The sequence below is a fragment of the Suillus paluster genome, assembly GCF_016628075.1.
Source record: "Suillus paluster strain FC165 chromosome Unknown EDB91scaffold_11, whole genome shotgun sequence".
Classification (NCBI taxonomy): Eukaryota; Fungi; Basidiomycota; class Agaricomycetes; order Boletales; family Suillaceae; genus Suillus; species Suillus paluster.
In genome coordinates this window covers 368,700-391,575 of record NW_024537571.1, presented here as the reverse complement: position 1 = coordinate 391,575, position 22,876 = coordinate 368,700, and the positions used below count along the sequence as shown (strand labels likewise).

General features: G+C 49.9%; 6 protein-coding genes across 6 annotated transcripts; 4 read left to right on the top strand and 2 right to left on the bottom strand.

The window, feature by feature from the left end:
• Nucleotides 1-404: 404 nt before the first annotated feature.
• Nucleotides 405-5,608, bottom strand: EDB91DRAFT_1245576 (uncharacterized protein; the record flags this gene model as incomplete). Its single annotated transcript, XM_041322562.1, has 17 exons — nucleotides 405-538; nucleotides 595-922; nucleotides 977-1,149; nucleotides 1,201-1,519; nucleotides 1,575-1,707; nucleotides 1,761-2,035; nucleotides 2,086-2,253; nucleotides 2,311-2,457; nucleotides 2,512-2,863; nucleotides 2,913-3,157; nucleotides 3,209-3,429; nucleotides 3,485-3,652; nucleotides 3,709-3,886; nucleotides 3,944-4,092; nucleotides 4,143-5,204; nucleotides 5,256-5,466; nucleotides 5,522-5,608. 17 exons carry the CDS (start codon nucleotides 5,606-5,608, stop codon nucleotides 405-407), a joined length of 4,350 nt encoding a protein of 1,449 aa, XP_041180130.1.
• A 203-nt stretch (nucleotides 5,609-5,811) lies between these two features.
• Nucleotides 5,812-6,324, top strand: EDB91DRAFT_1048529 (C2 domain-containing protein; the record flags this gene model as incomplete). Its single annotated transcript, XM_041313411.1, has 2 exons — nucleotides 5,812-6,139; nucleotides 6,191-6,324. Coding segments are annotated over 2 exons (462 nt in total), but the record flags the coding sequence as incomplete, so codon positions are not given.
• A 1,558-nt stretch (nucleotides 6,325-7,882) lies between these two features.
• On the top strand, nucleotides 7,883-8,928 carry EDB91DRAFT_1264444 (uncharacterized protein; the record flags this gene model as incomplete). Its single annotated transcript, XM_041324479.1, has 2 exons — nucleotides 7,883-7,999; nucleotides 8,046-8,928. 2 exons carry the CDS (start codon nucleotides 7,883-7,885, stop codon nucleotides 8,781-8,783), a joined length of 855 nt encoding a protein of 284 aa, XP_041180128.1. The 3' UTR covers nucleotides 8,784-8,928.
• Nucleotides 8,929-9,423: 495 nt separating this feature from the next.
• Nucleotides 9,424-15,003, bottom strand: EDB91DRAFT_1327824 (ABC transporter; the record flags this gene model as incomplete). The annotated part of the gene is made up of 22 exons (XM_041325260.1): nucleotides 14,716-15,003; nucleotides 14,069-14,555; nucleotides 13,422-14,017; nucleotides 13,184-13,365; nucleotides 12,702-13,135; nucleotides 12,515-12,652; nucleotides 11,913-12,463; nucleotides 11,843-11,863; nucleotides 11,764-11,791; nucleotides 11,606-11,710; nucleotides 11,469-11,553; nucleotides 11,376-11,405; nucleotides 11,159-11,316; nucleotides 10,969-11,105; nucleotides 10,745-10,910; nucleotides 10,429-10,688; nucleotides 10,234-10,381; nucleotides 10,174-10,180; nucleotides 9,841-10,119; nucleotides 9,706-9,789; nucleotides 9,593-9,654; nucleotides 9,424-9,540 (listed from the first exon to the last, which is right to left on the bottom strand). The coding sequence occupies exons 1-22, from the start codon at nucleotides 14,916-14,918 to the stop codon at nucleotides 9,424-9,426; spliced, it is 4,278 nt and encodes a 1,425-aa protein (XP_041180127.1). The 5' UTR covers nucleotides 14,919-15,003.
• A 5,085-nt stretch (nucleotides 15,004-20,088) lies between these two features.
• On the top strand, nucleotides 20,089-21,234 carry EDB91DRAFT_70071 (uncharacterized protein). Its single transcript, XM_041328145.1, has 3 exons — nucleotides 20,089-20,402; nucleotides 20,469-21,023; nucleotides 21,078-21,234. Exons 2-3 carry the CDS (start codon nucleotides 20,542-20,544, stop codon nucleotides 21,115-21,117), a joined length of 522 nt encoding a protein of 173 aa, XP_041180126.1. The 5' UTR covers nucleotides 20,089-20,402; nucleotides 20,469-20,541; the 3' UTR covers nucleotides 21,118-21,234.
• Nucleotides 20,894-22,636, top strand: EDB91DRAFT_70005 (GH3 auxin-responsive promoter). The gene is made up of 8 exons (XM_041328144.1): nucleotides 20,894-21,023; nucleotides 21,078-21,321; nucleotides 21,372-21,518; nucleotides 21,561-21,755; nucleotides 21,807-21,952; nucleotides 22,009-22,181; nucleotides 22,236-22,319; nucleotides 22,371-22,636. Exons 2-8 carry the CDS (start codon nucleotides 21,202-21,204, stop codon nucleotides 22,490-22,492), a joined length of 987 nt encoding a protein of 328 aa, XP_041180125.1. The 5' UTR covers nucleotides 20,894-21,023; nucleotides 21,078-21,201; the 3' UTR covers nucleotides 22,493-22,636.
• The last annotated feature ends 240 nt before the right edge of the window (nucleotides 22,637-22,876 follow it).

The following is a 22,876-nucleotide window of genomic DNA, read 5'->3' as shown; positions in this document are numbered from 1 at the left end:
GGAAATCACCGAACCCCTAAGTACCCGCACAAACCGCACCCGCCACGGTTGGGGTGTACACCGACCCACAAATTTCATGGTTATAAGGACAAAACCAGGCCGCCTGGTCTTGCTACTGGTTTCGTTTGAAAACATCACCAAATTCTGCAAGAGTACTCAGTCAATTCGCAATTACCTACCTGAGGAATTGTAGCTTACTGCGTCAACAATGTGTAGGTTCAGCATCCTTCAAGCTTGTCTGTGGAACTGAGTCTGAGTACCTAGATAGTGTGTGGGGTGTGGGCGCACAATACGAGGTCTAGGAAAGATAGCACTGCTGACACGCCTTGGGAAGCCTGTCGACTGTATGAAATTACTCGTACATGATATCTAGCATCGGATATCCGCGATTGATAAATCTGAACTTAGAGGTTCATGCTAGAGAACAACGCTCCAAGATTCACCCAGCATCGCCCACATTGTTCCATATACTTGTCCACCGTCTTCGACATCGCTCTGAGGAATGGGTCATTATTTGATGCAACAGCGTCGATTTCCTCTGCATCCACAAGTGTCAGACGTCTCAACTAGTTGATAAACTGCATCAGCACTCACCCTTTCTCGCGCTGCCCTGTGCTGCCTTGACGATCTTCTCAATGTCAAACAGCGTCGCAAAATACCGGAGCTGGGTGTACAACTCGGTGTCCCCATACTTGAACTGAACTCTACCTTTGCAGCCTCCCGGCGCTCCGCACCGCCAGCCATACATCCCCATCGACCGCGTCTCATACCCACACGCCGGATCCTCGCAGACAACCCACCCTTCGTAGTACTTGGCCACAAATGACCGAATCTGCACCTCTAATTGCGTCTGTAGGCTCGCCGAACCCAGCGGTGAGCTGCATGCGGGACAAGTCGGCCCCGATGGCAATAGGATCGACGCCTGATTCATGTCAGACAGTCCCAAACAACACAAAGCGGGATATGGGGCACATACATCTCGATCGTAGACCGGGGAAAATGCCATCTGTCCAGCACATCCGCGGCAGCGTACCAGGAACGGAGCCACGTCGCGGTACCGTTCTGCCTCAGAGACAAGGGAGTCTAGGGATGTGAGTGCTGACCCAGCCTGCGTGCTTCCACTAAGGCGATAACGTCCCGGGTCCAGTCCTTTTGGAAACATTGAGTTCAGTTCACAGGGATCAGTGGTTCAACGCTCACCAAGACACTCAGCCAACCGTGCCCTGTCTGTTCCTTCGATAGGCTCACATAGTCGCTCAATGGGCGGCAGGACCTGGTTCGCAAGGTAGTGTTCATAGTCCACGACGAGTTCTCCTGCAGCCTTCTTGATCTCGTCTGGATGCTTGGCACGATCTGCTTGAGCGGTCTTCACGGTCTCTTCACCAGGCGCGACGCAGAACACATAAGGTATAACGTCGCCGTTGCGGGCGCTTCCACCTTTTGCTTTCAACCTCAAAGCGACTTGTACGTGAGGTTGAGATTTAGCATCGGGGTAGTCCTCTGGGTTCTTGCCTAGGCGCTGAGTTATGCGTGAGTTGAATCAAAAAGTGTTGAAACGAGGGTTTAGAGGGCACCTTGAATACAATGAAGTCCTCCAGTTTGATCTTTCCTCCACGAACATTTTCGCCGATGGTGGTTAGATACTCATGAATGTTCTCTACCACAACCTCCGTCGGTTCGCCGGACAAGATTTGGTCCAAAACGTATCTGTGAAGTACACGAGTTGAGCGTTCCAAACAAAAACGCAAAACTCAACGTACTGGGAAACGCTCTTAGATAAAGCGCAGTATTCTCGGCGCTTCATATCTAGACCTTTAACTTCTGTGGACGTCCGTGATCCCTCTTCCACCTTCAAAGCTGCATATTTCTTTTTCTGCAGCAGCAATAGTCGCGCAAAGACGCCGTCAAGATCAATCTCGAGAAGCTTATATCGGTCGTTGACAGCTTTCTTGAACTCGGCAGAGATTTTCAGCGCTTCGGAAAGCTCTGTCACGTTGGAGTTCACGAAGACCGAGTCAGTGTCGCCGTAGACGACCTGTGATGGGTCAGATAAATCCCATTGACAGAGATGCGAGGTGTGCTCACGTCTAGTTGTAAGCTCTCGGCAAGCTCTCTGGTGTGCGTCAGGATCTCACGACCCTTGAAAGTGGTTAGGGCAGCCAGGGGCTTGGCGTAGAATCGCGAGTATTCGAAACCAAGACAGCCGTACATACTATTCGCTGTCAGTTTCAGTGCTTGTTGCTTGATGTCATACTGTGGCGAAGGCCGAGTGTAAGCAAGCAATCAAGGGTATGGCATCGACTGGCAAACCTGCAGTAGTTTGGCGTGCGATATCGAACGATCCTTCATCAGTGACTTCACCTGACGCCGTCGGTTGACGAGGGTCGCGATAAGTCGTGGAAGGACGCCCTGAGGCACCTCAGGTGGCGGTGGGTCTGGTATTTTATCGTCATCATCCTGTATTTCAAGTGTCAGCATCAAAGTTAGAACCACAAAAGTCCGGCCACTTACATCCTCCAGCGAGCGCTCGACGGTGGTGAAGTCAATATTATACTCCTGGATGATACTCGGATACAGCGAGTTGAAATCCATCACGAGGATATACTTGTCCCAAAGCCCACGTTTTGGCTCGAACACGAGACCACCCTTGAATTTGTCCCGTTTGCCTTTGCTCGACTTGCCGCCGCCGCCACCACCACCACCACCACCACCACCCTCGCCGTCCGCATCGTCTGCTTCAGGCTCTGCTTTTGGCGCTTTCTTGCCGTAAGTCTTGTCAGGACAGATGTACTTCAGACGATGGAACTCGTGCAGAAGAATATACTCGTTCCGCTCAGCCCGACCACCGTTCAGCGTCTTGTTCCTGAAAACAAGTTCCATAAAAGTTCAAATCGTCAACCGAAGAAACTCACCATGCATTGCCTGCAAGATTTGTGAGCTGCCTTGTCAAAGGCAGGATCTGAACCTTCGATGCGATGGCCATTTGGTAATGAGCGTCGAGCTCACAGTGTCGCACGAACGTCATAAGCATGTCTGGGGACGACACGGTGCCATCGAAGTACGCTGCTGTGTCATCTGGGTCGATGTCCTGCCTGTCAGACTTGAGATGAGTTTTACACATCTCGGTGAGGGACCATGTCGTCGAGGCGATCATACTCTGACGGCGATCCATCAGTCACTGCATCGCTGAAGCTGACTTAGGACCTACCCGTGCGCCGTCGCTGGCAAGGTCACAGAGCAGGCGCCCAGTCAAAAAGCGCATGTTTGTGCCCTGCCGTCCGATGGGGGGCCACTTCGAGCGCCTGAACCGTCCAAGGCGAGACCAATGCTCCGCCTTGAGGTCCTTCATTCTGCCAAGGAGGACATCAAGGGAGACGCCGAGGAAATCGTGACCGACAATGACATCGGGATCTGCTTTGTGCAGCGTGACTGCAAGACGTCCGGTCAAAAATCAAGAAGCAGCGCAACTGAAAGATAATGTTACCAAGCAAGCTGTTAAGGAGCATCCGCTCGTTCTTCATCGGCGAGATCATACCCTTGCCATTTGCTCGCGCTTGGGCTTCGAATTTCGCGGGGAAGCGGTCGAGTGGACGGACGAGCGTGTGCGCAGAACATGGGAGCTGCTCAGGGGGTGTAGGATCATCAAGTTGGACTGCGTATATGCTATCCAGTCAGCAATTTTCTTCGGCGGAGGCGCAAATAATTGACCATCTTGCCATATGCGACCGGTGGCACAGACAACTTCCCGCTTGTTCTCGCGGTGATTAACGACTGTGCGTACTGCGAGACTCATTATTGTTAGAGGGGGAGGCTCTGCAGCGCCGTCTCCCATGGGTGTCACGTCCTTGGGGTTTGAGACGGTGGCTTCGAGTTTGCACCACGAGATCTACAGAAAGACATGTTAACTGGACATTTCCAATGAATGTTGGACGGAAGGACTTACGCCCTTGTTCTCGACAACTGCATTAGTTATGGTAAGCCAGCATGGGCCCATGATCTTACGCTTGAGCACGAAAAGCTCAAACGCGCTCGTGTTCGTACCTAATATACGAGCAATATTAGGCGAGCAGGCATTCATAGGGACTTGGGGCTCTGCCCGTGCACAGTGAGCATTTCACGAGAGCTTGGCACCTGAGGATTACCTTCAAAAGAGTACAAAACTTTCATCCATTCACCCTCCTTCGGTATGTCCTTCTCATCAAATGCGTGGTTTCTCCGCACCCATCTCCCCTTCCACCCCTTGATACCCAGTTTCTTCCGTATCCGCTCGAAATCTTCGTATATATCCGATTTACTAGGTACGACGTCAGTCTCGTGCATGGCATACTCGCCTTCTTCGGTCTCCTCTTGCTCGACGCGTAGCGGACGTGGGAGCAGGAACAAATTGCGCTGGAGTCCCTCGATTGCGAGGCATGCGGAGGCCCAGGTTGAGGAGGTTTTGTCCTTGACTTTACCAGTGAGGAAGAGTTTACCATTGTGCTCGAGACAGTCTAGCCAGAAGAAGCGGAGAGTGCCATCAGGCTCGAGAGCGTCAACAGAGGATTTTGAAGTTGACGAGGAAGAGCCAGAGCCTAGTGTTTCATCAGAAGTGACGGCAAGGGAGTCGTAGACAGAGAGCCAGGTTGGCGCTGAGGGCGGCTCCGATTTGGTTGTTGCTGAGGCAACGTTAACTTTGGGTTTAGTTTCCAAGCCATCGAGAATAGACTTCTTCGCATTGGCGGGCTTGATATCAAGATCTTCGTCATCGACATCCATAAAAGCATCCATATCCATGTCCTCAAAGTCCATTGAGTTGTCAAAACCGTCTTCCGATCCGCTATGAACACCCAGCTTGCCCATTCGCTCGATTGCGGGAGTGATTGCACCACTTGCCACGCGTGGCTTCTTCTTAGGGCTCATCATGGTCGAAAAGTCGTCTTCGAAATCACTTGATGGCAGATTGAATACAGCATCATCCACGGGAACATCAGAAGAATCGCCGTTTAGGTCTTCGTGATCTGATAACGGAGATGGCTTGCGTTTTTTTGGCCTCCTTAGAGCTGGGGCTGGGACGGCATCTAGACCTCCAAGGAGATTTGTCATGAAGTCTTCTTCCTGCTCTGCCGAGACAGCTGGGCGATACACGCTGATAGAGGGCTTGACTGTGGGTGGTGGTGCTTTCGGCTTTGCTTTAGGCTTTGCTGCAGCATCCTTGCCCTTCTTCACTGGACACCATAGTCAGATATTATAATGCGTAGATGTATCATCAAACTCACCCTTGTTCTTCTTCTTCTTCGTCTCGTACTCATCAGAGTCTTCTTCTTCTTCCTCGTCTTTCTCAGCACCCGTCCAGTCATCCATCCCATTGTCCATATAACCGCTCACGCCATCGTCCACGACAAAGTCATCCTTCTGCAATCTTCCCCGAACGATGCTCTTATACTGATCCTCAGTGACCTCATCATAGATATCCACATCCTCCTGAGCCTGTGAAGACGCGTTCGAGGACCGATCTTAAGCTAGATGGCAATGGATGTCGCACCTTCCACTTGCGCGTGCCTCCTTCGCGAGTTCGTTTTAGTTCTGCAAGAGCAGCAAGCCTGTCTGCGCGCTTTGTTCTATCCGACATTGCTTTGGACGTCGCGTTCGGCGGTGAGCTCGACTGTGCGCGTCCTTGCGATTGACGCGCTTTTCCCACTCCGCTGGAAACGCGTGGAGTCACATGTCACGCGTCACAGTCACGTAGGTTTCTCCTGTAGTATTACGGCTGTGCATCGAAAGGCCAAGTAACGCAGTGCTCAAGCAGTGCTGATCATTAAATCTCTTTGCTTCATGTCACAATCAAAGGAACTTGGGACGCTAGTTGTCGTCGTCCTCAAGGCTCGTCATCTGCACCAACCTTCTTTCTACAAGCAGGACCCATATGCGCAAGTGACCCTTTCTGGTCAGAGTCAGCAAACCAAGCCAGATCCCAAGGGCGGACAGCATCCTGTGTGGGATGAGGAGTTCCGTTTTCCGGTTCTCGCCGATTCTGGCAAGGACAAAGTGAACAGAAAGATGGAGGTATCTTGCTGGAAGGATGAAGTACGAAGCGAGGATAAGCTCTTGGGCAAAGGCGTTGTCGATATCGAATCTACTTTGAAGACGGGCGAATTTGATGGTGAGACACTCCTAATACTGACTTAAGCTTAATCAATGCTTATCTCCTTAGACTGGGTTCCGCTCGAAACATCAGGAGGAGCGAGGGGCGAGTTATATCTTGAGATGACATTCTACGCAAATGCACCACCTCCTCTCAATCGTCGTGCAACGAAACTCAGACCCTCAGACCGTCTTGCACGGCCGCTGTCGTATAATCCTGTACCAGTCAAGAGCGGACAGCCATCTGCTTCTTTAAATGCGTCATCGCTATCTGTCCCGAACACTAATCCTGTGCAGCTCCGTGATTCAGGCTATCTTCCCCCCGCTGCGGTGCCTGCATCTTTGCTTCCTACAAGAGGCCAGCCCCAAACCCCATCACCATCTTCTTCCCCGGGCCGACAATCCGCGAAGAGTAAGACTGAGGTACTCCCCCCTCTTCCCGAGGAGGCTCCGGTACCTCAGAAAAAGCCTCCCGGTCATTTGCCAACCATTCTGCGCCCAGGACCTGGTGGACGTGCAGGTCGTTTTCGGACTCCCTCCGGGAATAATGCAAACACGAGTGACTCGTCCTCGCTCTATACAACTCCACCGACTCCAATATCATTGTTACAAACTCCTGTCCAAGAGCGCCCTGTTGAAGAACTGACAGGAGCTCGCACGCCCTTAGTCATAATGAACGATCTGCTAAATGAGCATTACCAGCCCTCATTTCCTATTGCGCAACCCCATACCCCAGAGCCACAATTTCACCAGGAGCAAGGACAAGGGCAATCTAACCATTACGTGTCATCCGGCCAGACTCCCCAACAATACTATCCCGCGCAGCAAGGATACGTTCCTCAACAAACTTTATCTCCGCCCCCTCAACAATATCAGCAATCTTATACGCCTCAGAATTATGCGCCGTCCTCACCACAGCCACAGCAATACGCACCATCTTCCCCGCATCTTCACCAGTATCAGCCTCAGCAGGCTCCGCCTCCCGTCCCGCAATATCAGCCGTCATCATCTCCTCATCAAACTCTCCATATGGCACCACAATATCAGCCGTCACCATCCCCTCATCCCCAGAGCTTCTCACCTCAACCATACCCAGGTCCTCCTCCAGCGCCTCAGTCATACACCCCAATTCCTAGCCAGCAACCATATCCCCCTCAGCCTCAGCCTCAGTCTCAAGCATACGCTTATCCAGCCCAACAGCAACCTCAGACATACGTTCCCGCCCCGCCCCAGCAGCAGCCATACCAACAACAATCCTATTTCCATCCTCCCCCTCCACAAAACCCAGTCCCTCCTCCTCCGCAAAGCCCAGTCCCTCCTCCAACTCAGCCCCCTCCCAGGGCACCGTACTTTTCACCGCCTCCGCCACCACCGCCACTCCCTGGAAACCAGCAGGGAACGCCTGCAGTGCCACGAGTGGAGCAACAGTCGTCTCCGGTGCAAGGATATAAAAACGCCGCACCGACTGCATCAGCGGCGCTTGGGTTGGGAGCTACTTCAACGTCCCCTTCCCAGACCTCCCCGGGCCAGCCACTTTTTTCGTCTGCTGTACCTACGGTCCCAGAAGACGAAAAGAAACGCGAAGAGGATGAACGTGCCAAAGCTGAGGAGGAACGCACCAGGGATGAAGAACGGACGGAAGATGGAGGATGAACGGAAGGCTGCTGAGGAGGAACGCACAGGGATGAAACGGACGGATAGAAGATGAACGGAAGGCTGCTGAGGAGGAACGCACCAGGGAGAGAACGACGGAAGATAGAAGATGAACGGAAAGCTGCTGAGGAGGCGGAATTGCGGAGGCGTGAGGCGGAGGAGGCTGCTGCGCCGAGCTGCCGATGAGAGGAAGCGACAGGAGGAAGAGGAATTGAAGAGGAGGGAGGTTCGAGGAGCAGAAACGGCGTGAGGAGGAGCGATTGAAATGGGAGGCAGAGCAGAGGAAGAGAGACGATGAAGAGCGACGGCGACGAGACGAGGAAGAAAGACTGAGACGAGACGAGGAGGAGCGTAGAAGAGTTCAGGAAGAACGGCGCAAAGCAGAAGACGCTAGACGTAAACAAGAAGAAGAGGAGCGGATCAGGCGCGAGGAGGAAGCACGTCGGAGGCTCGAAGAGGAGCGTCGGAAGCATGACGAGGAATTACATCGAAAGCTCGAGGAGGAAGCGCGTCGCAAAAGAGAAGAAGATGAGGCTCGTCGGAATCGCGCAGAAGAAGAAGAAGCCGAACGAAGGTGGCAAATCGAGCTTGCTCGCATCAAGGCGCGTGCTGAGCAAGAGGCTGCCGACGCTGCTTTCGCTCGTGCTCAATTCGAGGCGGAAGAAACCGAGCGTCGCAGACAAGAAGAAGCAGATCTCGCTTTTGCGCGACGTGCGCATGAGGAAAACGAGAGAGAGCACAGGGCCGCTGAGGAACGGCGACGGCAAGAAGAAATAGACAGTGAGCTTGCCCGTCGCGAACAGGCGCATGAGGAAGAGTTGGAACGGAAGCGCGTGGAGGTGCGCAGGAGGCGGGTGGAGGAGACGGACAGGGAGATGGCTAGGAAATTGGACATGGAGCTGAATCTTGAGCCTGGTAATGGAGACGCAAGTTCTACGAGGCCATTTACGGCCCCACAGCTCCCTTCTCGCAGGAGAGCGGGTAGTCCTGATGCCCCTGGAGGGTGGTAGCTAAGCTTCACTACGACGCTATACACAATCAATGATTTACATTAATGATGTCCGCCTTTAAATTTATGTAGACAGCAGACCAAATCAACAGCCTGAAGTATCGCGGGTGTAACACATACATGAATTTGAATCATAAAGAAGGAACGACTTATCTTCCTTCTATTTGGCTGCCTACAAAGCTACAAATTTCTTAGGTAGTATTGTGCCAACCACCGACGGTAAAGAAACAATGACAACTACAGTTGAAATGCTCATATACATAATATTATGACCGAGTGCTTCTTTGACGTGGCATCATCTTCTCAACAACATGTGCTCCGAAAGATTCGTCGGCATCAGCATAATCAGGCAATACCTGGTTTTTGAAGTTTTGGTGATGGAATAGTAAGTGCCACAAGTCTATTCTATGTGCAGGTCCGAAGGCTAGTGGATTGCTTGTCTAATATATGTAAGGACGAAACGTTTGATCCCGCGGAACCAATTCGCGTGACTCTAAGATAGCAGATAAACTAGCTTCCTGTGATGTTCAAACTGCTGCGTTTCAAATACACACACATGCATCTAATTTGTGGCAAAAGCAAGTGCATATAAGATCATAACCTGCTAATGTAGTCTGTACAGGATCTATAGGTATCAAGTATTACGCCGTGTGTTTAAATGCAGAAATAATATCGTCGAGAGTAATAGAGGATCGTTCGCACATTCCGCGGAATATACCATCCGGCATGGCGAAGAGATTAGCAGGGGTATCGAATTCCTAAATGAAAGGTCAGTGCGGAATAGGACAGTTTCGAGTCATGTAGACGCACAGCAATCGTACCAGCATCCATTACGCATATCCTGTCATATCCGATGATGGTCTGGAGACGATCTGCATATGTGGTGTATATCAATGTAAAGTGAGAGGTCTTCTCCAACTTACGTGCAATGCACAGGATCGTGCGCTCTTTAAATTCATAGGCGATCGTATCCTGGATCTTGCGGTCGGTCTCATAGTCGACGGAAGCTGCATAGAAAGTCATTAAAATGCATGCACTAGAATAAACATCGTAATTACCCGTAGCCTCGTCAAGAATTAAGATCTTGGTGTCATTCACGAGAGCTCTGGCGAGAGAGACAAGAGAACGTTGCCCGATCGACAAATTGCTGCCTTCGTCGTCGATAGGACTTTCAAGAGTAAATCGAGGTCCCGGCTGTCCTTCATTAGGAGGTAATGCAGAGGTGAAGGGGAGATCCCTGTTTGACTCCACAAGATGCGCCCGCTTCATTGCATCACAAAGCTTGGCATCATCGTGTAGCTCAAAAGGATCGAGGTTAGTCCGAAGAGTACCGGAGACTAGAGTGAAAAGGTCAGTTGACCTATGTTAAGATCTAGCGCGTCATCACGCACAAAGGAACTGCGGATATGTCACACAATCAGTTGATGTTCAAACAAACACATGCGACTTACAGCATCTTGAGGAATAATTGACAGCCCTTTTCTGAGCTGCGCTAAACCCACGGTCGAAATGTTCACGCCATCGATGGATATCGACCCGGATGCCAGTTCCACCATACGATAGATAGCAGTCATGATGGACGATTTCCCGGCACCAGTCCTGCATCCCATCAGCAACAGGAACTAAGAACAAAAGAGTATACTTGCCGCCCAACGACACCAATCTTCTCTCCAGGGGAGAGAGACATACTCAGTCCCTTCAGGACAGGCGGTAACTCTGGGCGATATCTCAAGACCACATCCTTCATGACGATCTCGCCCTGCGAAGGCCAGTCAGCCGGTGCAGGACTGTTTTCGACCACATGCGCGGCCTCCTGTTCGACCTCTTTCGCATAGTGCATGACACGCTCCACGGAGTTCATGCAGTTTTCGACTTCAGAAAGTTGGCGGACCATATATGTGAAAGACTGAATCGACAGGGCATCAACTACAACTCGAACAACAAGGAATAACAAAGCACTACCTGTTGCACCATGACGATATACGAGAGCGCGACGCCAGTTTGTCCCGGAGAGATGCTGAATCGTGTTCCAACAGTCAAAAGCGCGACGGTGAGAGTCAGCAACGCGCCTAAGAATTCAAGACGCATGCAGAGCCATCGCTGATTCACAACCGTCAACCAGTAAGCACTGAAAGAGTCGAGACATCAGTGATGATTAAGTCACATGGAATTACAGCTAATATTACCGATTCTCGACATCAACGAGCTCGATATTTTCTGCGCGGAATCGGTCGAGTTCGCCGTAAGCGCGAATGGTAGTCAAACCCGATAATGACTCGGAAAAGTGAGAATAAAGCGAGGATCGCAGGAGTGCATCCAACCGCTGTAAAATTGTGCGTCGGTAGTGATTCGACGAACTTGATCGAAACCACCGACCTTCAGCTCACGTGCACTCGCACGGTAGAACATTGTAGCATAGCAATAGCAGATCAAGATAAAGAAGGCTGCGATGAGGAAATATGGTATGATTATGGATATGAGAATGATTGCGCCGATGATTTGTGATGCCGTTGATATTAGCATCCTGAGAGAATCTGCAAACACAAGATTTACCCTGGTCAGAAGCGATTCACAAAAGGACTTCGATGCTCACCGCCAAAAAGATTATCGACGGTGTCGATATCTACCGGTCTGTGTCAGAAAGCAGAAAATCCGGACGATCAAAACCTATAAGTTTCAAACTTACCTTTGGCAAAGCGATTCATAATGCGACCTAAAGGCGTAGTCTCGAAGAAGCTCATTGGAGCATACAGAACTCGCCGCAGTGATATCTACCGAATGGTATTAGGGTCAGCAGCCACTGATACACAATGATGCACGTACCCTATGCAACTGTTGAGAGGCATAGTAAGTGAGTAGTGCGAATATAGCTCCCATTATGAACATGGTCAACGCTTGGGAGACACCGAGAGTAGCATAGATGCCAGTCTGCGTTGTACGACTATCAGTGTGCTTCAGTCATGTGCAACATAAGAACTCACGTAAAATCCTGACGATTGGTGCCATTTGCTATAAAAGTGCTGAGCACATATATATATAGGGAATGCAGCATGCACATACTACTCTTGCCAGTAAACCAGCCTAACAAACCACGTCAGCGAAATGACCAGGACATATAAAAATCACACACCAATACGAAGACATGACATTGGAGACTTCCATGAGGACCAAAGAGAGCAGTAGCAGAGGTACCATAACAGTGCCGTGAGCTGCTGTGAGATACTCTCGATATACTCGCCACTTTATGACACCAGTGTTGCGCTCTTCCTCCTGCATCATCGCTTTCCCAGTCATCCCTATCTCGTTTTTCTTCTCATCAATGCCTGCACCATCAACTGGCTTGTCTTCTTTCTTCGTAGCATCCTCCCTTGACCCGAATTCCGCGACGAAATGGGAGAATGCGCCATCGTTAGCCATGAGTTCGGCATGTGTGCCGCGTTCGGCAATGCGCCCATCCACAAGGGTATATATATAGTCGACCTCGGGAAGAAAATGGAGGGCATGGGTAACAAGAATGCGAGTTTTTCCTGTGCTTCTCTTCAACACATTCTCGAATACTGCCTTCCCGACGTGTGCATCTAGAGCAGATAGTGGGTCATCAAATATTTGAATGTCAGTATTGCAGTAGATCGCGCGGCATATGTTGATACGCTGCTTTTGGCCGCCAGAGAGTGAGATGCCCTGTGCAAAAGCATCGGTTGATAATTCTGCAGGACGAGAAGCTAACATTACCTTCTCGCCAACTTCTGTAAGGTCGTGATTGGGTAACATCTCCAAGTCAGTTTCTAGACACGCGTCTCGGACAGCCTTCCAGTATCGCTGCTCGTCAAATGGACGCCCGAAACAGATGTTGTCACGAATGGTTGTGTTCTATTTCTCCCTTAGTCACCGATGCCGGTGGGCTAATCAAGGAGCCTACCTGGATCCAAGCAACTTGGGCGCAATAGCCCACGGAGCCACCAAATTTAACCTTACCAGAAGACCGCCGCATTTCGCCAATAAGCCCCTGAAGTAGGGAGGTTTTCCCCATCCCGATGGCTCCCACGATGGCAACGAGTTGGCCCCGAGGTATTTCCAAGTCAATGTCCGTAACTTTGAAAATATTTGCATCATCTCCAGGAGCTGGTAGAGGCGTTGGAGGGCCCTTGCGTATGTTGCCGCCTTTCCCCTTCTTCTTGGGATCCTCAGGTGGAGGGGGGGGACTATCCCAGGTGAAGCTGGCATCTTCAACTTTGACGGCGGCATTCATATCGTTATGTGTGACGAATGCTTCGTCAAGCGTTTCTGCGTCGAAAACATTCACCAGTCTGTCACATGCTGTGGCCGCATCAGCAATGCTGCTCAGGGACATGGCTGGAAAATCCGTGAGATTACAGACGCAAATGGCAATAAACAACACACGTAAGAATATCAAGGGCAAGCGGACCAACTGGAACAGAGTCAGCGACGTGAATATATTCGCCGCTGTAAGATTGTAACCAGCCAACGCATATGTGATGAAGGCAAGGACAGAAGCGAGAGCTGGGAGAGAAAAAAACAAAGCGTTCATCGCAGCTCTCAAGATCAGCAGGGTGCGGATATATCTGAAATGAGAAACAATTGTCAAACCCGACTAGTGCGATAAGAAATGTTTGCGTACGCCATTTCATTCTGTCGATATTCAGAAATGCGCTTCAAGAATGGAACTTCCCAGGAGAAGAACTTGATGACACGCATGCCACTGAGGACCTCTTGCAAGATCTTGGAACGCTTGTCTGTCCAAACCATGCTTTTCATTCGGAGGGAGAATAGACGACCTATCCCATAGATCTGTATGGGCGTCGCCACGACGAAAAGCGCAAAACCAGCGAGTGCACTCGGGCCGAGATTGATCAAAAGCAAGATCAGGCAAACAGTGAGTTGAATCGGAGCGGCCCATGACATATGGAAGTATCCCATACAAAAATCTATCCGCGAGACATCAGTGGATATGTGGTTGACCAATTCGCCATTGCTTAAAGTGACGCGAGCTCGTGCGGTTAGACGAAGTGATTTCGAGTATATTGCCGTGATAAGACCTCCACGAAGAAGGACACCAGTGCCCATGCTACGGTAGGAGAAATGATTGTTGGACCATGACGCGATGAGTTGCAAAGTTAGTAAGCCAAATGCAAGCCCAATTCCCTGGCCAATTGGAGGTGTCGGTTGACCAGTTTGATGATTTGTGTATGATTCTGTGGCAAAAGTGATAATGGCCTAGGCAACGGTTGAGTGCTTTGGGAAGTCATTTCGTAGAAGAATTCTAACCTTGACCAGAAGGGGACTAGTGACTTGTGCTGTGTCGCCGATAATCTTCAAAATACCAGCAGACCAAAACCACCAACAGACACTGTCATTCATCGCCAAGATGAGACTTGCTTTGCGCCTTCCATCCTTTTCCCTCCATTGCTTCTCGCGTTCTGCGCGAACACCCCGTACGGACCACCACAAACCCCTCAACCCCGGGCTGATTTCACCCTTAGTCAAGCGCTCGTTGTATTCGGCAGCCTTCTCCCGCCGAGTCTCGTACGATTTTAAAATTGCATTGGCAATCTGCGAAGCACCTCGTTCTTCCTGGAGCTTGTAAAGATCTGACGACTCAAGTGGACGAGCATAGCCAAGGGAAAGCAGAGGCGTCATCCAGCCGAACCATAGAAGACTGACGAAGCCTGCTGTGGCTTCAGGAGTTAGATCCGCGTCGTGGATGTATTTCTTTGGGGGAGGAAGACTATCATTCTTCCCGAACGGGAAGAGCCTAGAGAGAACAAAGAGCAGAACGTTAATGATGTAGCCGTATAGCCACTGTAAATAAGACTCTACACACGTAGAGGAATATGGAGCGCACGATCTGGCTGAAGTCGTATACTACTGGTAGTAGCCTACAACAGCAGTCACAGAATAGGTCTAGTACTCACCAAGATATGGACGACTGCATCGTTCGACCAGTGGCAGTGGTCTTCGACACCTGAACCTGCTCAGCGGTGTCGACCTCGGCATCTTCAAACAATGACGGCGTGGTTCGAGTTGACATGGTCTCCAACACCTGAACCTTCTCAGTGGTGTCGAGCTCGGCATCTTGGAACTTGACTTGTGCAGGAGGCACCATTGTAATGCGCATAAACGAGATGACCGACGCTGGTCACTGGGGAATCAGAGGGAATCAGGGATGTTATGTACCTCATCATAACGTAGGCACGCGTGCGCGTCACCGGCACCGCATGAAGCTACAAATTGTCATGGCTGCAGGATGAGGCAGGAATGGCCCTATTCCCATGCAATCTCATGATGGTCTCATGGAGATCCTCTGGCCACGTAGTCTCGATACCAGACGTTCTGGGAACCCCAGATGAATATTTGAATCCGGACGAGCACTCTAGTTCATCCGAGACCATGAGGGCAGTCCTTTCACAGCGAATTTTGGGGTCCGTGACCAGGGGTACTTGCCCCAGGCTGCCCGCTTACCAGACTGAGGAACATGGGTAGATTTAGATGCAACTGGTTCGAATACAAGAGAACTGCACGACCGCGGGTAGCAAGCCAAGCCTCATGTGTGCTGGATTTGTGTGAGAGGAGCTGGAATGTGAGAAATGTCGCCGTCAGAATCATTTCCGTCGTGCAAAGTCATAGGCTAGTGCTATAGGCGGACGTGATTTGAATAACTTCAATAAGGGTCTGTGTCGTGGAACGGCGGAGTTTTCCGCTTCCTACAACGTCTGGTTTCAAAATTCGAGCACAGACGAATCAATGAATTACCATTTAGACGAGGCGCTACTTTTCGCACTCTTCGAAACCAGTAGTGTCTCTTTTACGGCCCATCCTTCAATGTCTGCCTCGCCAATACTATCTGGTGACGCCTTCGAGGCCTTCGAGACAGATTTAAACAATGCCACGTTTCTGCGTCGCGGAACAACACAGCTGTAAAAAGCTCCGCGACAGAAATGCTACAGGGAAGACAAATTATAGCTAGCCTTTGGCACACATGTTGCGTCGTTCAAACGTTCATTAATTGCAGATACGGCCTGGCTGACTGTACATCAATTTAGCCGACCCTGACCCGGGGGTAGTACTAGTACATTCGAGTAGAATGGAAAACAGAGTCAAAAGCGATATTGCTGAATATGCGTCAGTCAATTCGATAGTCAAAATATGAGGTTACATGAGCATCTAAGTACTGATTTGAGTGGCTCAAGTGTCGTAGCGAGACGATGAAAGAAAAGAGCTCAAAGTCAATCGCGATGTCATAGCACGGTGTAAGTAGGTCGGACTGCCGCACGCGCATAACGGTAGGATACTGAAAGCTTAGCTTTTTCAGTATCAGCGACAGTATATATACTGAGTATGGGAACTCAGGTAAGCCAGCGTGCTTACACACGGTGTGCAATAAGGGAAGTGATGGTGAAATGGTGAAACGTTACGAGTCTGTAGTCAGAACTCCTTTATTACAAGTCATGTACCTAGTTAAAACAATACTAGTGACTCATTAACTCATTGTATCGCGTCTGTAAAATAACGGGTACTCACATCTCAGTCTGTAGTCAGAACTGAGATGCTCGTATGGACCAGCTCGTAACTTTATAGTACGTAGGATGGAAACGAAAATAAAACGATCGAGAGACGGAATATTTAACTGGTACGAACCGACGTCAAAGCGTCGTTCGTCCATCACTCCTTTTATTGCGCTCGCACTGACATCTCGGATCCTTCGGACAGCGCAACTTATCATTCGGATCGTTCGGAGTCCAACATAAATATGACAGCAACCTGTGCTGGGACAGCTGATGAGGCAGGGTAAGTGCTGTGGTTCATCAGCTTAATGCAATCATGCACCGGCTAAACACTTCTCGGCTGAATCAGTATCCTTCACGGCACCTGGAAAGACTTCGATATCTTCTTGAGACAGGGGGCTTCTTGCAGCGTTGGAGCTGCGGGTGGCTGGTGGGCCTGAATCGCCTTTTTGGCCTTTTGGGCTCTTTTTGTCAGGTGCTTTTCCTGGCGCCATATTCTATGAAATTTAGTGTCTTGTATATGTTTGAGGTTTTTTAAGGGTTTTTGATTTGAAGTTGAGTCCTTGGGTGACGCCGTTGGGCGGCGTCGATGCTGTTGAACGCGATGACCTGGTATGGTGTCCGCGGTCCTGGTTCGGGGTGCCGCTTAGTGTGAACTAAGAGGCGGATCGAATTAACAGATTGTTATTGTTATTAACAAGGCTACAAATAATCAGCAGTTCAGATGTTCCGGCTTGTTTATCCGCTGACTCTACAGACTGACAGTGGTTCTGCCTATACTCTCTGCCTGAAGTCTGCCAGGCGCACCGATTCTGATAGAACTGCCGAGTAGTTCGCAAAAAAAAAACAATTTCTAGGACTTAAAAGCAAGCCGTCTTCCTACTGGCAGTATCAGAGCTATCATTCGAGATCCCCTTTGACGCATCTCATATTACCTAGCACAAGCCATGCATTTCTCATTCCTCCTCGTTGTTGTCGCTGCTTTGACAACATCTATGTCTGTTGGTGCACAATGCCTAAATTCAGGCGACCTTTGTCACTTCAACCATGGGCATTTAAATAAATGCTGTGCAGGTTTCAAATGTATACGGTTGGTGAGTATGACCCGTTCGCTTTGCTTCCGGAATTCAACCTCATGACCACCTTGTACCAACAGCCTTCTGATGGAGGTCCCGCAGACGATAGGTGGTGCCGCCCGACATGAGACTGAGGATATCGCGACAGTGAGTCGCGTTGGCACAGTGGTTGATCACACGGTATGCAGTTCGTCGCGGATTTGATCAATATGCTTACTTTTGTGCAAATTTCCCAGCTGCCTCGCCCAGACTCTTGAATAATAACCTGAGTAACAGAACTTGATCGTGATCTTGCGGTGTTTTGGGTGGGATGAGAGATGAATTGGTTTTGAGGTCGGGATAGAATCAACTTAGTCACGTCCATTGTAGTTGTTTCTAGCTGTTTGGAAAGCGCGATGAGGTCGTCCTTTGACCACGATTCGTAGGTTGGGGTTATGACGCGAAGATGGGCTTGGGATGATAGGAAACGGTACGTGATTCCGAACATTCCAAAGCGCATGGGTCTGCGGCAAAATCTGCTGCGATTTCAAATATGCAAACGCGGCGGCGTAAGTGATGTTTAGCGATTTTGAAAGTCAACCTGGAGATTTGACTTGGAGTAACGACGGTACCTTTAATTTTCCAGCAAGCCCCTGCAGTAAGCTCTGCTGCGAGTTTTGACGTGACATGAGTGGCGTTTGCGTTAAAAAGGAGTCTTGTGTGCGACAATTTCATCCCATTGCATGCTCAGTTACTGGATTTCCAGGGGCTGGTCTTTAGTAGACTGATCGAATGCGTTAAAAATGCAGAAGCTCAGCCGCTTGAACTCTTCCTCCGAGGTTGTGCCGGTGTCACCGGACACAGAAAGTTCATCGAGCGGTGTGCGAAAGCGCGCCAACTGGGTCCAGAATACTGCACGACCTTGCTCCACTGGTTATACAGCAGTCATCAACGCACCACAACGAACACTGCACGAGAAAGCATCCGTGGCAACGGGAGAAGTGGCCTCCCTGACAACATCGAAGTGGCGTAATGATGACGACAAAAGAGTAACATGCTGATCCAGAAATCTCAAGGTAGTTTGATAGGCAACTAATGCAGAGTTATGGTTCAGCTCCTTGGCGGACGTTCCCCATGACTTGGCAGCATTAAGATCGAAGATCGCAGCTGCACCAGCACTCTCTCGACATCCCTTCCCTGACTAGGGCCAAGACGTTTCGATATTTGTGACATCGGCAGAGGGCCTGCAAGTGCAGATATGCCAGAGTGGGGTCGATGCACGTGGAGAGGATACGGCCGTATAGCTTGCATACCCCCGTTCCTGGTAGAAGTTCGCTCGTTAGTTCGAGCATGAGCTGGAGTCGATCGTGGGGATCATGGTTTCGGTCATCGATGAACTTCATCATCGTAGATGCAATGGTGAAACGCCTGCCCGCTCGGCTTGCCAGCCGTGCAAGTTGATCCATCGACGGCTATGGAAATTCAGCATGACGAGTTTGCAGGTCTCTGAAGGAATGTTGCAAGAAGATATAGATGTCATGGTCGACATCTGCGCCGTCTAACGAGAGGGTGGCAGTAACGCCCTCGCCATAAATCTTCACTAGAATCTCGCACACGAGCGGGCGCATATCTTCTGTCTGTATGGCTTTACAGATACGCTCTTCTGAGCGACTCGTGAGCAGAATATGGGTGACGGGAAGATCAGGTTCACGAAGGGCCAAGCAGAGATGAGGTCAGCGAGCTCGCCTTCGGAGGTGAATTCATCGAGGGATTGAGATTCGAGTGATTTAAGTGTGTATTCATCAAGGGCGTCGATAACGAATGCCAAAGGCGGACACTCACGCAATTTGGATTGAAGCTTCCGCAGAAGTTGGAGAAGAAACGCCTCCATCTGGTCACGAAGAGACTTGTCGGGGTCTAGAAGGGCAGGATTGTTCACCAAAGCTCTGTTCACGTCCTTCCTGATGACGGAAAAGTTGCTAGCCACCTGATAGGCATGCGTCACAAATAAATAGCAAGTCGTACGGCGTTTTGTGTGCTTGCGCGAGAAAAATAGTAATGTTCTCGCGAGCTGCTTTTCTGCTTTCATCTCCTCTGCCATTTTCAGACCTCTCATCCTTTCCGCCTGATCGATGGCGAAGTCGACACCGACGTCTCCAACTGATCCTTCATAGGCTAGTATCTTTCACCACTTCATCTGCGGGGGATACACAAACGACGATTACCGCCTCGTTGTTTGGAAGTCAAGAAAGCCAAGCATCCGTATCGTGGATAAATTCACCTTTGCACAATATCACAGGCAGAAATTTGAGCAGATGCACATCTCGAAGGGTCATGTGAAGGTTCACGTCGTCATATTCGACCCAACAATTAAGGAATGGCTCCTGGAGAGAGTTATAACAAAGCTGGAAAAGAGTCTGGTACGAATTCATTCATTCCTCGAACAATAAATGACTACGTATATAGAACTGGAGCCTCGTAGTGATAATCAGATTCTATGGATCTACAGTGTGAGGTGGCACCCTGATTCCGTCACGAGAGACGACAGATAGAGCATACTGGAAGGTTATAAAGTTCAGCAACAGCACATGTGAGAGTTTATGCATTGCCCATATTGAAATCACTGTCCATGGTACTGTAAGTAGATGTGCAGTCAACCAGTAATCCAGTCAGGTGCACTGGCAGGGCATCGGTCACAGTGTCCGAGTTGGCGTGGACCGTCGTGCCAAGTTGACAACTCCTAGCAACTAGCCACTTGGCTACTACTGAGTACTACTGTCTGATGCACCATGTTTCGCCACAGACCTCTCCCGGTTTGCCAGCAATTGCCAGAGTGGCAACAAGTACTGGCGCGCCGGCAAAATGGCGCAGTATTGTCAACAACACTACTTCTAGTACCTTCGAAATATCTTTCATCGATTCTGCCATGTCAACGCCACGCTGGCAGGACATGGATCTGCCAGCTGGCAGAACCTGACAGAGTTGCGTCCAAACAGTTTTGCCCGCAACACCACCAGGGACTTTGTTGAACAAGATCACAAGGTAACTACAACAATGTCTCGTCGTGAAACAGATCTCCTGGACTCGGTGTCTGCTGAACTCTCTCAGCAGCTCAAGGATCACGTAGATCAAGTCCTGCTGGAGATTATACGGCCGAACTTTGCATCTCAATTTGCACAGGATGCTCCTGAATTGGCAAAATTCCGAGAGGCCATCGCGCAGAGCGACTCGAAAGAAGATAGTTGACTTCCTACGCAGCTTTCGAGAATTCATTCCCATCACAAACTACGAACCTTACAGGCCATTTATAGCAAAGTTTTTTGCGATCCCTTGCATGGAGGCTGACGTGAGGGATATGTTCGCTCCAGGACTGCCCTACTTCCTAGCCATGACCAGCATGACATCTAGGAAAGTACCAAAGATGTTCCCAAAGTATCGGCCTCCCCCGCACCTTTTGCAACAACTCTCATATGCGGCGCCTCCCCCGTCAGAGGGTACCACCTTATCACCATCCTCTTTGAGGCATTGGCAAGTCCTAAAGATAGATTGTGAGGACGGTCAGAGCTCCAAGGAGGTGGCTGTCTGCTCGATGAGCATCGGTATTTTGCGAATGGGAATGAACTGGGACGTCAAGCATGACAAGGATAGACTCGGATCTGTGGGGTAAGCCCGTGGCGCCGATTTCCTTGTGCATGCTGATCTCTAGGCAACTTTCAGTTCCGGGAAAAACGGATCCATATGCGATGTCTTTGGTTAAAAGCTATCGCACTTTCTTTATTCTGAATGCGCTATTTGCATTGGCTGGACCGTCGAGTGACAACCATCCGCTTCTTATTTGCCAATGTATTCGTGCATTTTTATGCAGTACGTGGAGGATGAATGGCCTTTACTTGTCGAGTGCATCGAGAAAGGTGTCATCCCAGACGTCGAAGACCTAGGTGATCTGCGAGCACCTTTAGAGGTCATAGTTTTGTTGATTATTACATTACATTAACTCACAAGTTCTCTCAGGAACATTTTACTCCCAACCCTTTTCGCGCTGCCGAACTTCGCGAAATCGGGCCTCCCCGCATTGAGGGCTGGGCAATCCGCGTGTGGCCTGACTTGAAACAGTTCATTGGGATCACTGGAGGTCAGGCTGCTATTTCTGTTCCAAAGGCACGTCAAGTGTGGAAGGTTTACTACTCAACTGATAGTTAGCGACACAAGGTTACTCACCTCCTCGGACCTTCTGTCCCCATCCAGTCTCATGGGTATGGCAGTGCAGAATGCGGTGTCGCCAAGCCATACCATGAAGGCAACCCTAATACTGACTTCAAGGTAGGGTTTAGAGATGGGGTCATCGAGTTTCTGGACGTGCGCTCCGATGAGCCTTCGGAACGTGTATTGTCCGTTGTATGAACCATTTCACTGCATCTCACCTTTGTCTGCTCATCCCCGCCTTAGTGGGAACTCGCAATTGGTGGGCATTACGAGCCTGTCGTAACGACCCGCAATGGCTTGTGGAGATACCGCCTTGCTGATGTTATCACCGTTAAAGGCTTCGCTCCAGATGACGGCCTGCCTGTTATCAATTATCTTCACAGGCGAGAGTGAGTTGCGATGTAATCAATTCTAGGCTTAGCAGCTGAAATGCCTGCCGAGGAAGTGACTCGCTTGGAGTGGCGTTTGGAGTATCGTGTACAGAGTCGCAGTTGACGGACGCGATCATCTCTGCCGCTCAACGATCGATCGGCCAGATCGTGGCTTTCACTATTGTGCTAGATGATCGAGACACACCTATTACTTATGGGTATCTGGTAGAGCTTGCAGGGGATCTAAGTTAGCGCTTGCTTCAAAGCTCTTTCACGCCACTATACTAATTGATATTCACAGGAGAGGACGCGAGAATGGCGACAAAGCAAACTTTTGAACACCTCATCACAGCAAGTGATGATTATCGCCTCGTTGTTTGGCAAGGCAAGTCAAGAAGGCCTACCATCCGTATCGTGGATAAAGGTACCTTCGCAGAATATCACAAGCAGAAATGCGAGCGGATGAACGTCACGGTGGGTCAGGTGAAGGTTCCTGTCGTCGTATTCGACCCAGCAACCAAGGAATGGCTCCTGGAGAGAGTTGTAAAGGAGTTGTAACACTTATTGGCGAGTGAAATCACAGCTGTGCTTTATTTAGTATTTCAGTCTTCAAACTCGAAGCCTAGAGTTTGTTTGGAACAAGTCTAGTTTTCAGTGAATTTAGTCGTCGTACATGCAATTCAATCGAACTATATCACCATTGTGTTTGAAGGATCGTCGCTCATCCTCATCAAGGGTATGTATACAAACCGAAAACCTGTCCCTAGCACGAAATGTGGTGTGCACGAGCAAGTGGTAACCAATAGTACGTCATCATTGCCAGCGGAAACTCCGATGGATGACGCGTCAAAATATTACAGCTACTTTCATATCGATAGACCAGATTTCATTCTCTACCTTGTGGAGCTCGGCAAACAAAAGGGTACGGCGTATTACGACCCC

Excerpts from the sequence above, each read along its gene's own strand:
- EDB91DRAFT_70071 (XM_041328145.1), top strand. The coding sequence starts at position 20,542 with ATGCTCCTGAATTGGCAAAATTCCGAGAGGCCATCGCGCAGAGCGACT. Across the intron at positions 21,024-21,077 it reads GATAGACTCGGATCTGTGGG|TTCCGGGAAAAACGGATCCA; the intron begins GTAAGCCCGTGG and ends GGCAACTTTCAG.
- EDB91DRAFT_70005 (XM_041328144.1), top strand. The coding sequence starts at position 21,202 with ATGTATTCGTGCATTTTTATGCAGTACGTGGAGGATGAATGGCCTTTA. Across the intron at positions 21,322-21,371 it reads ATCTGCGAGCACCTTTAGAG|GAACATTTTACTCCCAACCC; the intron begins GTCATAGTTTTG and ends AAGTTCTCTCAG. Across the intron at positions 21,519-21,560 it reads CTGCTATTTCTGTTCCAAAG|CGACACAAGGTTACTCACCT; the intron begins GCACGTCAAGTG and ends ACTGATAGTTAG.